A 17099-nucleotide genomic window follows, 5' to 3' on the forward strand; every position below is an offset into this window, starting at 1 on the left:
GGTGTGGAGGAAATGTAAGGAGGCCCTATGTCAAAAAACCATTAAACAAACCAGTTTTTTTGAACTCCGTGGTTCTGCTTCCTAGGTTTTGAGTAAAACAGATAAAGCTCGGCCAAGAGAGGATAAATGGAAATATAATTAACCTTACCTTTTAGAAACCAAACTTAGTCTTGCAGTGAATAGGAGGATAACATAGAAATGAACAAATAATTCTTAATCATCATTGTATTTTACATTGCTACTTTTATTTGGTATAATCTTACAGGGTGGTCCCATAAATCAGATTTTTTGACTCATGGAGAGTTTCAACATATTCTAATAACCCTACGATCACAGACAACCAAACAATCAGAATTCAATAGATGTACCCAATACTAAGAATATTATACTAAATTTAATCTTTGTTTAAAAGACGGAGAATCTGTAAGTATCTCAGGGTCATCACTAGCAGTGTACCACACACTATGGAGACATCAGCTGATGGAGAAATTCGAAAGAAAACAGCAAAGTTTAATATTGCTCGTCATTATGATTACCTAAAGTACTTATTGGCTATGTGTCAGAAGACATTGATGCTGCCTGCACAGCACTGCAAAATCCATTGCGTGCTTTTAACCGTGTTCACACACATAACTACACTACAAAAAAAAAAAAAAAGAAGAAGAAGAAAAGAAGAAGGAGGAGGAGGAGGAGGAAGAGGAGGAGAAGGAGGAGAAGAAAAAGAAGGAAAATAATTACTTGTCTATTACTGATGGTCAGTTTTTCCAGAAAATGTCGAAGAACTGTTGATGGATCTTCAATGAGACAATTCCATAAGACTTGTTGGGCCACGGCACTCACTTTAGAAGAGAAAATGAACATTTGTCATAAATGGAAAGAAACCTATTAGATAAAGTATTAGACAATTTGCTAGGCTTTAATTAACCTCTTTTTTGCCTTAAAAAGTTTCTGTGAACTCTTGAAAGGTAAATATTTGACCTCTTTGTTGCTGTTTCTGAATATTTTTACTTACAAAGAAAGGTAACAAACAAATATAGGGTGGTCTTTAGGCATTAGCATTACTTTTGTAAAGAATACGCTTGTGATATGCAATGGAATACCATTCAGCCTTAAACAGAAGGAAATCTTGCCATTTGCAGCAGCGTGGATGGACATTGAGGGCATTACGTTAAGCATAATAAGCCAGACAGAGAAAGACAAATACTGTATTATCTCACTTTTATGTGGAATTAAAAAAACAAAAAACAAAAAACTGAACTCAGAGTACAGATTGGTGGTTGCTAGAGGCAGAGGATGGTGGGGAGGGGGGAAATGAGTGAAGGTGGTCAAAAGGTACAAAATTCCAGATATAAGATAAAACCTGGGGATATAATGTACAGCATGGTAACTATAGTTAACAATACTTTATTGTATATTTGAAAGTTATAAGGAAAGTAGATCTTAAAAGTCCTCATCATAAGAAAAAAAACTTATAACTATGCGTGGTGATGGATTATATATATATATATATATATATATATATATATATAAATAAATAAATAAATATATATATATATTTATATTTATATACAGAAGGTGCCAAAGAATGTATACATATTTAAGAAAGGAAAAAACTGCATTAATATTACGCTGATGGCAACCACTTTGAGCATTTCTTGTAATTGCAGATGTCAAATGTGACTTGTATCCATCTTTTGTTATCGGTATATATTATTACAATTTTAATGCAGTTTTTTTCCTTTCTTAAAATGAGTATACATTTTTTTGGCACTCTCTGTATATATCAATCATTGCGTTTTACACCTAAACTAATACAGTGTTATATATCAATAATATTTCAATTAAAAAGAAATACATTTGTAAGTCTTAGTTTTGGAAATCATTCTAATATTAGCAGTGCTAAGTATGATTAAATTAAACTCATACTTAATTATTTGTTGTATGGAGAAATTCCTAAAGTAATTACTTGGTTTTTAGAAAATGTTTTAGAGATGATCTTTTACTGTTCACATGAATGTTTTACATAGTATCTCCTTCAGCAAGATAAGTTGAGTCAGTAATAATTAGGCTCCCGCTGCTAATGATGACTATCTAAAGAATAAATAATTATTTCTAATGTGAAAGACAATGCTACTTCTTTGGGGAAGGTGGTCAGCCTACAATTGCCTGAAAGTGCCCAGGCTTAGAATGAGATGGCTGAAAGTGAGTGGTGTGTAAGCACTTGTCTAAATGGTTTATTTAGTTTAGTTTTCCAACTAGGAATATAGAGTTTCGCATGAATTAATCATTCAGTCTATATTTTAAATAAATGATACCACTTTTTTTGCTTCAGAAACTCATGATCCAATTAAAATTAAGAACTATGTAAATAATATTCACAAGAGATATAAATAAGCTTTAGCTTTAATGTGTTTTTCTAAATAATTTAAATAGGGGTGGGTTTTTCTGAGGTTGAAATTTGTTAGAAAACCAATATTACTTTATTCTAATTGCTGAAGGGAGGCAGTTAAATGCTGAAGGCAGGAAACCTACAGAAAAAAACAAAGACAAAAATGGGACCAGTAAGTCTAACAATTACAGAAACAACTACAAACATTTGGAGTATGTCCTTTTGTACATGGGATATATATATTTCCATGTATTTTTAAAGAATATTATGTAGAAAATGTTCTTTGGTACTCAATATATTGAACTTTTAAAGTTACTATTCTTCTGGAATGTATTTCTAATGTACACAAAATACTGTCATATAAAGGTACTATGATTATAGTACTATTATATAGAGATACTATGATTGATCACCTGTTGCGAGACATTTAAACTCTTTTCAAATATTTGTTAGTTTAAATAATATGCAGTGCAGAGTGTCCTATATAAATCTTTATATAATCCTCATTATTGCCTTAGGAAATTGCTATAAGTCAAAATCTGTGTCAAAGGGTTTCCACACTTTTTACGTTTTTGATACATACTATGAAACTCTGTTCCAGAATGCTTGTATCTGATTTTATACTCCCATCAGCAAAGTGTGAAGACACTCTTTTCCCTGAATCTTTACCAACCATGGGCATTTTTATTTAAAAAAATCTTCGTAATTTTTTTTTAGCTAAAATGTAAGATTTCATAGTCTTAAACAACAATGTTGTTTACAAATGTTATTGGCTATTGGATTGTGTCTGTATCCTTTGACCATTTTTCTACTGGGGTTTTAAAAAAAATCATTACTTAGTTATAAGGGTCTTTTAAAGATTATTAACAATAATCTTTGTCTGTTACAAATGTAACTCATCTCTACTCCTGGTTTATCATTTTATCTTGCAATAATTCTCTTTAGGTAGTGTTTCTGGAAAGGTAATCAAGTAGGAAAGATGGCATTAGTGATATCCAGCTAGTAGCTAAGATTGCTAAAGTGGCCAAAATCACTCTGTGATTTCCGTTTGGCCAAATAAGTGTTGTTTTGTTCTCTGGTCATAAATAATGTGCCTGGACTCAACTAGCTATTTTAAGTGTAACTTGTTAGTCATAAAGGTGGTGGGAAGAGGAGGTAGAGAAACTAGTGTTAGTACAGTGTACTACGAATCCATAATTATAATATGGACATAAAACAACTCAACATGTGGCCAGTAGTTAATGTTTTCAAGAACACCCTAATTTCTTACATCAGAGGAACAGATGAAGTATTTTATTAGTTATTTATGATTTTACTAGTAAAACTGTACCTGCTACTCCATCTTCCCGCACCTCACCATCCTCCATGAGATGAACAATGGGGAGCACGGCTGCACAGATGCATGCTGGGAACACTGCCTGTGGGGGCTGAGGCACATGGTGGTTTGGTGTGTGTTCCGTGGTATGCTCCTCATCTGACGAGGGAGACATAATTGGGGTGCTTTTTTCAGTATTGTAATTCTAATACAACAACACTCCTCAGTTCAAGGCCTATTTAGCTAATATTTTTTTGTATATAGATAACTGGCTGTCCCGCACCATTTGTTGAAAAGACTATTCTTTCCCCATTTAATTTGCTCGGTACCCTTTTCAAACATGAAACCAATGTAAATGGAATGGTTTACGTCTGGTTGTTCAATTCCATTCCATTGATCTGTACGTCAATCCTTATACAATACCACAGAATCTTGATTACTGCAGCTCTGTAGGTAAGTTTTGCAATTGGGAAATGTCTTTATTCTTCATTTCCAAGATTATTTTGGCTATTGAAGGATGTGGAACAACTGGAACCCTCATACTTTTTGGGTAGGAAGGTAAAATGATACAGTCACTTTGAAACTAGCTTGGTAGTTTTCCTCACAAAACTTGTACATAATTGTTCATAGCAGCATAATTAATAATAGCCCAAAGTGCAAACAACCCAAATGTCCACTAACTGGTGAATTCATATAATGGAACATGATATGGTAATACAAGGAAATGAAGAATTGATACATGTGACAACCTTGAAAATATGCTGAGTCAAAGAATCCAGTCACAAAAGGCCACATAGTGTATGATTCCATTTATGTTAAATGTACAAATAGGAAAATTCAGAGAAATAGAAAGATTATTTCTTGCCAGGGGTTAGGGGAAACAGTGGATGAGAAATGACTGCTAATGGGTACAGTCTCTTTTGGGGATGACACAAATATTCTAAAATTTGATAGTGGTTATGACTGCAACTCTATGAATATACCAATAACCACTGTCTTGTATATTTCAAAAGGGTGAATTTTATGGTATATGAATATCTCAATATAGGTATTATAAAAATATAGGTGTGCCTTGGGCCTCATTTTCATAAGTTGTCACACTAATTAGCATTAGTCATTTGAAAGTTCCCCAGGGTTGTGCAGCCAAGGGTTGAGAACCATTGGTTTCTGTACAACTTTTTAATATGACTTTATAAATCAGTGATGGAATTTGTATAATCACGAAGCAGTGAGTCCCAGAGAGTCTCATTAGAGAAACATATATATATATATTTTTAATTCTTGTGATTAAGAGTATCACATTTCCCCCCTGAAATAAGATTTCATTACAGGAGTAGCATGAGCTTTGGTTTTCTTTTGGTTGTTTATTCCAGAACAGCATCTTAACGCATCATACTGGCCACACACTGGAATACCCTGAGTAGATTTTTAAAATACTCATGTGTAGGTCCCACTCTTAGAGATTCTGATTTGGTCTTGGGTGTGGCTTGGGCATTTTTTTTTTAAAAGCTCCCCAGTTGATTATAACATGTAGCCAGGGTTGGAAACTGTTAACCAAAAACCTAAGCAATATGATGACATGAAATGTAATTAAAACAGAGCCAACTTATACAGGATAATTGCTGGGTAAAATCAACAGCAATTTTTTTTAGGTACCACTCAAGCCAATATTTTCTTCAGAACTTCAAGTCATGAAACAGTGTAGTGCAATAAAGTGTCGTGTAATAAAATGAGAGAATATGTTAACTGGAAAATGTGTCAAAACACACAAGTCATGAGGAATAAATAACACATTTGCAAGAGGACACACCTTCGGCACTGACAGCGGAACGCACTGACCAGACTGATCCTCGGCGGAAGGAATAATTCCTGTGGGAAGTGCTGGAGGTACAGGATGGACTGACAGATAGTCGGCGGGATGCCAGATTGGTGACTTCTTCTACTGGCAAAAAAAATGGGGAACGTGAACTTTGATTTTATAACAAAAATGGTTATTATCACAACTATAGGTGTACCTGACAACTATAGGTATACTGCTCTCACAGCCTAAAGCTTAAGTGATTTAGAGAGTATTTGGAAAAGGAAAAGACAGAAAGACTGACTGTCTTTAGAGAAAGACAAAATATTCTTCCAAAAGGTTTCACAAAAGCAGGGCAGAGAATCGATGAATTTAGAACGGTTACTGTCATTTTCTGATACCAACCAACAAATTGTCTGCACTTTGGAAGGTTGAAAGTAGTTAATGGACTAACACCATTTTTAATGATAAAAGAACTGACTGCATCTACTTTAATCCACACTCTGGATTCAGCTGTTCCCACAATCACAATCACTGGTCGGTCCATTCTCATATTGGTTCATTCATTGTGCTAACATCCTCCTCTGTACACAGGCCAACTGTAGTCTTTAGAAAACAGAACGTTTTCTCTTTCTTAGAATAGTGTAAGGAGATGGGAGAGAGAGAGAGAGAGAGAGACAGGGAGCATATCACCTCATTTCACATAAAACTATCAATGTTTATTTCAAATCAAGTCCTTTCCTTTTGCTGAGATTCAGCCCCCCAAGAAGTCCCGTGAATAGAGAGCACCTTCTTCTTCTGGCTCTGAGTTTGGGGTGCAGGTGGGCTCATAACAAGCCTCCTGGGTGATGGGGATGGCAGTGATAAGGCTGGCTTCTCGACCAAGACGTTTCTTTTCTTCCTCCTGTTGCAAGTTCTTTAAGATGTGTTCTGCCCTTTGATGGGAGCGGGACACAGCCCGAGCTGAAAAGGATTTCTAGGAAGACATGAAGGCAAGTTTATTTAATAGCAGCTCTTCCACAAGGCATAAAGAGTGTTCCAATAAATTGCACAAATGTGGTAATTTGTGCTCAGGAAATGGTAGGGAACCCATGATCTAGTTTCATGGAGATTTATTTGTTTGTTTTTCTACCAAGCTTCCAGGTTGTGTACAACTAACTGAATCTTTTTCATTTAATCATAATAATCCTTCGAGTATTCCTGTGATTTCTGGCAAGAATCCTATTTCACCTTTATGATTTGGGGTGATATCAATGATCCCCTCTTTAAACATTAAAATCAAATAAACAACTTTAATACTCTATTCATTTCCAAAAATTTGTGAACTGGTTTTAAATGAAGGACATTTATATTTCATAAAGTTAATGAGAGAGAAAGTTAGAACTTTCTCTTAGATCTACCTCTCATATAAACCAGTTAGCTATGTGATTTACTACATTTTTCTATCTCAAAAATTTACCATACTGTAAATACTTAATATTTGTAGATAAATACAATAGAACACTGTCAATACTTAACAATATTTATAGAAACAAAGTTACTGAATGGAAATTATGAGAGCTAATAGTGTTAATAAGGTTGAATGTAAAATTGGACTCTATTTACCAGCAGCAGGCATAACAAATAAGGAGGAATAAAGGAGAAAAGAGTCACTATGCAAAATGGCTATTTTATTCATGCCTTAACCATGATGTAAGTTCTGCTGAGACAAGTTCCCGGAGCTGTGGGGCAAAGCCAGTGGTCTCAGAGTAGGGAAGTGATCACTGTACTTCTTCACTACCCATCTGAAGTAATGACTATGCACAATAGCAATTCCACATCTCTTTGTTAGCTAGTGGTTATATAGGGTTTTAGAGACAACAAGGGGTGTTGGTCACTCTTCTACAAGGCTGTATCCATAGAGGCCCCTGTATGCATAAGACTAAAGGGTTTTAGTCTTTTAACATAAGACTAAACGTTTCCAGTGATGAATGACAAGCAATTAAGGGCGTCTGGTGGGCAAAATGACAATTCATTTTCAGGGTCAGGGGTTACGAGAGTTTATTATAATAGGTACATTAAAGTTGTAGAATGAGAGAAAGAGAACTGGACACAGAATCAGGGGATTGGTTGAAGTTCATTGTGAACTTGGGAGAGTAAGTGTGCATGGCTCAGATGAATCCATCACAAGTATGGGAGAAAAATCAAAGATCCTTACACCAGTGGTTCAGATGCTGGAATCACTGCACATATAGGGGAAGAACCAGGTGTGCCTTTCTCTTTGGCACAAAAACCAACAGATATAAAGGTATGATATGAAGTAGAATTAAAATAAAAGATTTGATGGGTAAAGAGTTCAAACAAACAGTTTTCCAAGGAAAACTACAATGCCTAGAAAATGTACGTGTGATATGCAAAATGCTCAATCTAATTTCATATATTCAATTAACTTTTTAAAGATGTATAAATAAAAACACCAATAATGTTGTCTTTTTTGCCAAAGTGGCATTAAAAAAATAACACTAGTTTATGTGAATAAAGAAGACACTTTCCTATTCTATGTTGTAAAATGGTACAACGTTGCTGGGGATATTTTGTAAGATGCAGCAAAAATCTTTAATATGTATGTACCAATTGCCCTAAATCCCATGGGAATTTAACCAAGGAAATAATCATGGATTTGTGCAGAGAGATGTGTTCTTTTTCTAGTTTTCCTTTCTTTTCCAAATTTTCTACATTACTCTTATAATATAGGAAAATGCTATTCAATAGATGAAAAAGGCATTTTTTGGAAATGCATTGTTTTCAAAAGACACATACATATTCTTGGTTCTTGTATATAAATAGAGTGTGATTTACACTTAACTGTGTCTGCATTACATTAAATATAGCAGTGACATATTAGAGTAGCCTAAGACCTGAGGTCTCGGGAGTGATGTTTGTGGTGATTATACTGATGATCAACAAAATGAAGAACAAACTCAGGTCCAAAGAAGGAAACAACAGCGGCCATCTGAGTTCATTTTCTTATTCGCCCAAGGTCAGTATCATTAACTTTCAGGTAGCTTATGTATTATAGGTTAACTGAATATGTTTATTTTATAATACATGGAGGCAAAAGTGTTACCTTTGGCCAAGAAATCAATGCCTAATGCTTTCAATAGCTTCATAAGATGGCTGCTTCTTAATTATAAAACAAAACTTGTTGGCTTGGAGGTCTGCAAATGCTCACTACCAGTTGTTAGTTCCTTCTGTTGTATTCACAAGAACAAAAACCTTTTGAGGCTGATTTTGCATATTGTTATTACATTCTTATGACAAAAATGAACAAACCGTCTCACACATTCATTGTTCTTCTCTCTTACATGTATACTATGGGACCTCAAGATATGAAAAAGTAAGGGCCTGTTACTCACAGACTGGTCTTCATTAATGGGGTCCTGGACACTCCCGCTGCACTGAGGGACCCATGGGGGGTCAAACATTGGGACAGATGGCATTCCAAGCACTGGCGAGGGCAGGGTGAAGTTTATACTGGGAGGTGGGATCTGTTAGTTGATATGAGAAGAATGAGGTGAATAAGATGGAGAATAAGCTTGAATGAGCCTTAAGTATAATTATGACATAATCTTATAGCACACAGAATATTATAGAGAACATGGGATGAATCTCTCTGTGCCTCAGTTTACTCATTAATAAAATAAAGGGCTTCAAAAAAATCATTTCTATTTGTGTTAATCAAAATACATCTATCTGTGTATATATAGCAAAATGTCTGGATGATCATACCCCAAACTTTTATGTGCTTACTTCTGAGGATAATAGTGAGATCTATAGGTTTATAGAGACTTGATTTTCTTACTCTACATTCTTCTATATTTCAATTTTTTAGTAATAAGTATTTATTCATATAGGAGTTAAATTTACTTATACAACCAAAGAGAAAACAAAAGAACCATCTCTTGGGCCATACACTGCCGATTTGTGGTCAAAGGATATCAACAAGCCTTGGGTTGGGTTTGCTAATCTAATTCCCATGTGGGAAGAAGTGTCCTTACCTTAAAAATCTGCTGTGCTCCCTCTTCCATCCGGGGCCAAACCTGATAGCGAAATCTCCAGAGCGTGTGAAACTTGAGGACAGCGTTCAACCTCTGCACGGTCTCTGGGTGGTGGAACTCTGACATCAGCATGTCGGACACGGCCTCGGGGACTTTCACCGCACACAGCAGGAACATGGCAGCTAGACACAGTCAACAAGGCATCAGTTACACATCTTTTAATTTTGCTTGATTCCTGAGGGTGGAGAGGAGGGTAGGGTTGCTCCTATCTCCCGAAAACAGCTCCTGAGCTAATGGAGCCAGGCCACCAACATCAGCAAAAGCAAACCTTATTTCAGCCACTGAAAAACCAAACATCATCCTCAGTGCTCCACAGCACCTGGTGCAAGAGCAGTGACAACAAGATATTTCAGGAGAATAGCTCACTCTACGCAAAGGGTCCTTTGGCTCACAGTGAAAAGTGAGTACCAGAGGAAGCAAATGAAAAAAGGAAATTCCATAGTGAAATTTCCTAAAAAGGAAATGGGACAGTTCATAAAAATGTCAATTAAAAACTGCCTTTGTTACATTACTTATATTAAAAATAAAATCCACACTGTAGTCTCTATTAGAAACTTATACGCTTCCTAGAGATGGAAGATATTGAAAAGCTAAAAGAGATTTCATAAATCATATTACCATGTTTTTTATTTTTTAATTTCCAGAAAATATGAATGTCAATAAGAGAAAGGTCAGGTGCCATTAGTTATAAAGCTAATGAATAATAAGACTTATAAATATAATCTATAGCATAGATGGAGGACCCAGTGGCAATTATGAAAACATAATTTAAAAATCTCTCTTGTACTTTTCCCTAGAGCCTCAAAACTTTTAACTTATCTCAGTTTTTGTGTTTGTGTTATGAGCTTTCAGAATTTATTGGGCATTTCTTTTTTTGGATGGGGTCCAGAAACCAGCCAGAGTCAGATTGGGTCAGACTTAAAAACCGGACTGGGTGCAACTTAATCTGGACTGGATCCAGTGTGAGGCCTTAGGTGAATAAAATTTTAAGGCTAAACAAGTAGGTTAACCTTACCAAAGATAATCTTGAATTACAGTGGCCACAGTGGAGAATTTTTAGCCATCCCAGATAAGCTTATCCACTTATGAGGTACCTTAGAGAAAAAGTAGTCTCACCAGGCCCTCACTATAAACAATAAGGGAAAAATTATATTTCCTCCTCTACAGTTACTGGTAACCAGGATAAAACTTGCTGGGACACCCACTCACTCCAGAACCTGTAGATGGCATGCTGGGAAGACAGGCAGAAGTTGGCAAAAGGTATGAATTTTTACCAAAGTCAGCTCTCCTAGATCTCTGTGTTGCTTGGTTGAGAAAGGAAGGTAACATTTAATACTATCCCTTCCTTTATAAATTCAGATTGGCCAAAAAAAAAAAATTGGTTATTGATCCTTTCTCTCCCCGGGACGGCTACTGCCTTGTTGTTTGTCTTGTTCTATGTCCTGAGAATTTGGCTTGGCAACCGTTAGGTTGGAGGCCCCCAAAATATGACCAGACAGAAATGTGTGTTGCCCTCCATTTCTGACTACTCTGGCGAGCTTTCAGAGAAACTAAGTAAGCCTTTCTTTCTTTTGGTTATCTTTGGGAGTGGATCTTGGGAGGGTAGTTATCTTTTGCATCCTCTGTGGGGTCCCCTCATGTGTCCACAAGGTAGTTCAATACTACCAGCAATATTTTCTGTTTGTCCCAGCTGAAAGCTGACAAGGTATTTGAAAGGATTAAGAAAAATAATTTTAAGTAGCTTTGCCTTCACAAGTTGGCCAGATTGGAAGCGGATATTCAAAGCCTGATAAAAACTTATTTTTAGGCCTTCTTCCCTAAGGTACAATGAAACTATGTACCCAGAAGGAAAGAAAAACATTCTGAAGCCACTGTGTAAGGATTTACTAAAACATTCCAAAGAAACACAACTGTAAATCTAGAGTGTAGAAATCTTTTTACTTCCACCTTAGTTGAAGAACTTCTTCCTGATATAAAGAAGCACATTGAAAATATTGTAGACAAATGGCTGGGTCAGTGTCTTGATATTAGATTGCAACCCAATTCTTTCAGGAATTAAAAACAACTGTACTTGTCTAACAAATTGGGTCTTTACAAGAACAGAAAAGAGGCTCTAGAAACAATTCAAAGCCCACATATCCTTGTTTTTATCAATCCCCAAACCCCCCCTATTCATCTATAATAAAAAGGTTTGCAGATACTGTAAAAGATCTGGATTTAGGAAACAAAAGTTCTTCTTGGAAAAATTTACATCATTTCTCTGTGTCTTTGAAATATAAATATTCTACCTGGTCTGCTCTAGGAACCCAGAGCCATTCTTGAAATAAAAATTTCAGGAAGTTTATCCTTATCAGAAAAGAAGAAGGAGAAGGAGAAGGGGAAGGGGAAGGGCAATGGGAAGGGAAAGGAAGAAGAAGAGGAGGAGGAGGAGGAGGAGGAGGAAGAGGAAGAGGAAGAGGAAGAAGAAGAAGGAGAAGACGAAAAACAACAACAAGAAGCAGCAGCTATTTGAAAAATAGGAGAATAAAAATGTTTTCCACAAATATTAGCAAAAGTTTTAGCCATCTGAGCAGGTTAACTTACTAGAAACACAGTTTGTATCCAACTGTTCTTTTATAAACTAGTCAGTTTTTCATTATTGTACCTGTCTCATGGATAAAATTTTAAAATGAAAGCTGTAAGATCTCAGCATCTGTCCATATGTTTATGTATGTCTCTGAGTGTATGTTATAGATGTGTGATATTTTTCAACCTATGAATAGCATTGCCAAAATTAATTTGTAAAAAGCCCTATTTGATTGGCTTAAAGGCAAGTAAGCATGTATATCAAGTATACTCTCAGAAATATAGAAACTAACTCAAATGTCTTTCAAGTTCATGTGATCTAAGATAAACTTTGGTAAATAAAGCTAGTTTGTTTGTTTAATTAAAACAAACATGTCTTCAGAGTTATCAGAATTAAATATAATACTTTTATTCTACCTAGGTTTACTAAAGTCAAATAAGCTCATGTTATCTCTTACAGAATTTGTCAACAAGAAAGATAAAATGATGGTTAGCTGTTTAACGCCTCATGAAATCTTCATGAGTAATCTAAAAATAATTGTTAAAAACAAGTAAATTAAATAGATGTAAGACAAAAGTTTATAAATGAATTTTTCAACAATAATCATTCTTTATGATATGTCTACTTAAAAATAGTTTCCAAATCTTTCTGGTAACTTGAAATCTTAAAGTTATATTAAGATAAATTAAATGATGCATATTCGTTGAATATCTATGAATAAATCATTTCCAAAAAACATAAAATATTGAAACATTAATTACTGAACATAGGTTTATCTACTTTTGGTTATCTTTTACAGAGGAACTAAAAATGTTTGTGTCTAGTATTAGTAAACATGCTCTGTGCTACATTGAAAATTTTACTATGAGGAAAAATATACTTCTAGAAATTGTGAAATGTATTTATAAATTTGCCAATCCACAGAACACTGGCATAACAACAGTTCACAATGTTAACTTCTTAATTTTCACTAGGAATAAAGGATTTTAAAAGGTTAAGAATTCTAATCAATATATATAATTAAAACTAATTAGAAATAATAAGAGTAGAATGAAACATCTGTGTATGAATACTAGGTAAGGAAGGTAAAATGACGGGTTGTTCTGGAATAAGAAAGAGAAAGAAAAAAATAGGGCAACACCTGAATAGATATTTAACAAGTTGTAGAAGGTTTGTGGAAAAGGAACATTGGAAAAGGAATTTTATGTGTGGTCAAGATGACTAAAACTGGAATGAATGTATTTAAGCTTTTAAAGAATGAGTTTTAATATCAAAAGTACACTGGTGAAAAATTAGAATTTGGTTTTCTCTGTTAAAATGACAAAGTTTTCTGGGACTATTGTTCTGCTGTTGATAAGATTGTGCAAGGTGTTTTTTCACCTTTTGGGTAATCTACTTGGAAAACAAAGATTTTGTGTCTTACCAAAATAATTTAGTAAACTCCAGGTCGTCTTCATCAGGTCTTTGATTACTTAAGAAAACCCAGTCTTGTCAATACTAAAAGAGCTAAATTTTGTTTACAACTATGTAACCTTCAGTATTTGCCTTTAAAATCTTCTATTGTCATTTCAGTTAAATACATAATTAAGCATTATTCATAATAATCCAAGATCCTATTCAGTCAAATGTTCAAATTTTTTGATAATTTGACAACTTCCTAAAATCAAATCCTAAAAAGTCTTTCTGACCTCAAAGTAACTTTGAAATTTCCCAGAAAGCCCCTATAAAAACCTAAAAGAATTTGTCTCCCACCTTCCACCTTGTAAGAGATGTCAAACTAATTATATCTATTTGGTATGTTAAATTATATAGGAAACATTGTCAAATAAGAAGTGATAATAAACCTTAAGTTATATGTTTATGGATATATGTTACTAATATAGGTATTCTAGAAATTGTTTAAAGTTTCTAGAAATTTGTCAATACTCTCATTGTCCAGTTATTATCTTCAATTATTGTATGCCACAGAAATAACTACATTTCCTTATCAAATGAACTCTCACCAGATCTTTAACCATGGCTTTTTTTTTTGGTCTTTTTGTCATTTACAGACAGTTAATGTTTTACTCTAACGCTTTTGCAAAGATTCTTCATCTTCAGAGAGGCTCGTGGAAAGGACTCTGACATGAGTATTCTAGAATATAGGCTTTTGATAACTTTTAGATCATAAAACTTAACTGTATAAGAAGTTCTAGAACTAATCCAGAAAAACTGGATTCAAGTAGAACAAAAATTAATGATATGGGATTGAATGAACTGATAAAGATAATTATGGATTTTTTACAACTTTTTCTTTGAAACATTGCTGGTTCCTTAATGTTTTATGTTTCCAGATCTTAGGAAAACTTCTTCTCTTTTCTCTTGACTTAACTATGGCTTATAGTAAATTTAAAAGTATATCTCTGTAAATAGAATGGAAACATTTACTTTTTCTCTTTATCTAATCTCTCCAAAATTCAGAAACTTATTGAGTATTTTCATTTTAACAGCAATATAATTATTTGCATAAGTTCAATAAGAATCTGTTATCCTTATAACAGGACGTAATTGGACACATCAGTTATATTAGCAAGGCTTTGACTGGAGTGTCATATTTGAGAATATGCGTAAAATCAGACATGACCGGACAGTTTTAAGGGACTGAGGTTACTTTAGAAATCCAATAAAACTTCTTGAAAAACTGGCCTCGTACCTTACTTACAGAGTTCCCTATAGCCTGACCAGGTGAGTAAAAAAGGTCACTTCCTGGCAGGCCCAAGATAATCACGATACCTTGGGGTTTTAAGAAGAGGGGAATTTATATATAGGAAGGCATTCCCCGTGAAATCTGATGGTGAGATGTTGGCTTAGCTTTTCAGCCTGGAGAGGCTATTAAAAGCCCAATCTAAGATTCCTTATGAAAAGTTCCAGCAAAGCAGATTTAAAAAGAATCTGCATGGTCAATCACTACTCTTGCTGCACTTATGTAAATAATCAGGCCAACTTTAATGAGACTGACTTAATTTGCAAACAAATGTGTGTTACTGTGATTACCTTTGATAAAAATGAGGGTGATTGCAGAGGAAAAAATTGTTTCAGGAGAAAATTATAATACAACCTTGTGGATATCAGATTCTAGCCCTGGTCATTGTGTTAGAGGTTTTGTTATATATCTGTACACCAAACTGGATCCTTAATTCTTCTAGTTTCCTCAAATATCTGGCTATAACTCTCCTAATTAACATTTCCAATTTTTTTCTGGCCCTTCTGATTTGGAATCACTAAGAACAAAGGCTGCCCTTGAACCTATTTGAAAGGGACCATAGCAGGTCCTCCTCACGACTCAAATGGTAGACAAACTCTGGAGACTTGAATGTTGTGTCTGTATCCCCCAATTAAAAAGAGCTCCTCTGAACTCTTGGAATTGCACACCAGCTGGAGATTTAAAATTAAAGTTGCCTAGGGAGGTTCCTCCCCAGAAGCAGACGCCATCTTGTGGTGAACAACTCTCCCAGGATCAGGAATCAAGATCCTCATTCTTTTAAATGAATATGAAATCTTTATTCCTTTTGCTTTTTTGCTACTTACTTTTTCTCTCTGTTAATGCAGACAGTGCTCCTTAACTCTGGCAACTATTGTTGAATTTATTGCTAAGGCCGTAGCTACACAACAGAGGTCCCTAAATTTTCTTTACAAGGTGGTTTTAGGTAATAGAATTGCTTAAGATTACTTATTGACTGAACAAGGAAGAGTCTGTGCCATAGCAAATACCCTATATTGCACCTGGATCAACACCACTGGTATTGTAGCAAATACAAGAAATTAGCAGAGTTACTTGGCTAAAACAGGTTGGTGTCCCTTCAGGTACATTCTTTGATTTATTTGACATCAATTGGTTTGGTTCTTAGGGACCCTGGCTAAGGCGTATACTTCAGTCTCTTGATTTTATCTTCCTAATAGTTATCATTATAGTCTCCTTGGTGTGTTGTGTTCTCTCAAAGGTATTAAACCCATGCTCAAAGCCATCAGCTGTACATCAGATGGTCTCACTGTGCTTAGAGAAACAGAAACGAGATGACCAATGAGATGAACAGCAAAAACAATGCTTCCACAAATCTGACAACATAATCTATGAGTTTCACAATGAGACGAGAGCAACTTAACTCTAATGGTGATTGAGAGTGGAGTTCATACCAAAGTGTGGTCATCCGCTCATGTTAAATTACTAGTTCAACATGAAGGCCACTAGACTAGTATGGCTCTAATACTGTAGCATCCTATGTAAGCAAACCGCAATCTAAGTCTGAAAATGTCTCAAAGTTATAAAACCAACTCTCTAAGGACAAATAATCACAAACTACCAACTAGGCTTTAAGCTATGGCCAATCAATAATTGTCTTACTTTGCTTCTTTCAGTCTTTTCTCTATAAAAGCTTCTCCTTGAGCTCCTGTTGGTGGAGTTCTCCTCACCACTTGTGGTTTGGAGCTGCTCAATTTGAATTGATTTTTGCTCAAATAGACTCTTAAAATTAAAAAACAAAAGTTTCCTAGATATAAATGAAAATTGCAAAATGCAAACAGTATGTCTTATTTGTGTGAAAAAAGAAACATTCATTATACATGTACATACTACATACATATACATGCCTAGTGTACCTTAGAAGGGTCTTTAGAAACTAAAAAATTGTCATCTCTGGGGAAAGGTACTGGGATTCACAGGAAAGAGGGTGCGACGTATTATTTGATTTTTTACCAGGTGCATTTTGCAATTAATATAACTATAAAACTAAAGGAATATGCACAAAATGTGGAAAAAAGGTGAAGCATTCATATTTCGAACTTACAATTTTCTAGCTATGTAGCTTTGCACATATCTTAAATTTCAACAGTTTTTTCTTGATATTGTAATTTGGACGTAGAAAGTTACTCACATAAGATTTAATGAAGTTAATGAT

General features: G+C 34.8%; 1 protein-coding gene across 14 annotated transcripts in view; it reads right to left on the reverse strand.

Annotated features, from left to right (window-relative positions):
* Positions 1-17099, reverse strand: part of UNC80 (unc-80 homolog, NALCN channel complex subunit) — a 187430-nt gene that overhangs the window by 56737 nt on the left and 113594 nt on the right. For 12 of the 14 annotated variants that reach the window (XM_033111946.1, XM_033111945.1, XM_033111944.1 and 9 more), the window contains 6 exons: positions 9540-9721; positions 8898-9029; positions 6292-6478; positions 5515-5646; positions 3720-3863; positions 739-839 (listed from right to left, as the gene is read on the reverse strand). In XM_033111946.1, the coding sequence (XP_032967837.1) occupies positions 739-839; positions 3720-3863; positions 5515-5646; positions 6292-6478; positions 8898-9029; positions 9540-9721 (878 nt within the window). The remainder of the gene's footprint in view (positions 1-738; positions 840-3719; positions 3864-5514; positions 5647-6291; positions 6479-8897; positions 9030-9539; positions 9722-17099) is intronic. The other 2 variants (XM_033111942.1, XM_033111950.1) reach the window with 1 other exon arrangement.

This window comes from Rhinolophus ferrumequinum, chromosome 8 (assembly GCF_004115265.2).
Source record: "Rhinolophus ferrumequinum isolate MPI-CBG mRhiFer1 chromosome 8, mRhiFer1_v1.p, whole genome shotgun sequence".
NCBI lineage: Eukaryota > Metazoa > Chordata > Mammalia > Chiroptera > Rhinolophidae > Rhinolophus > Rhinolophus ferrumequinum.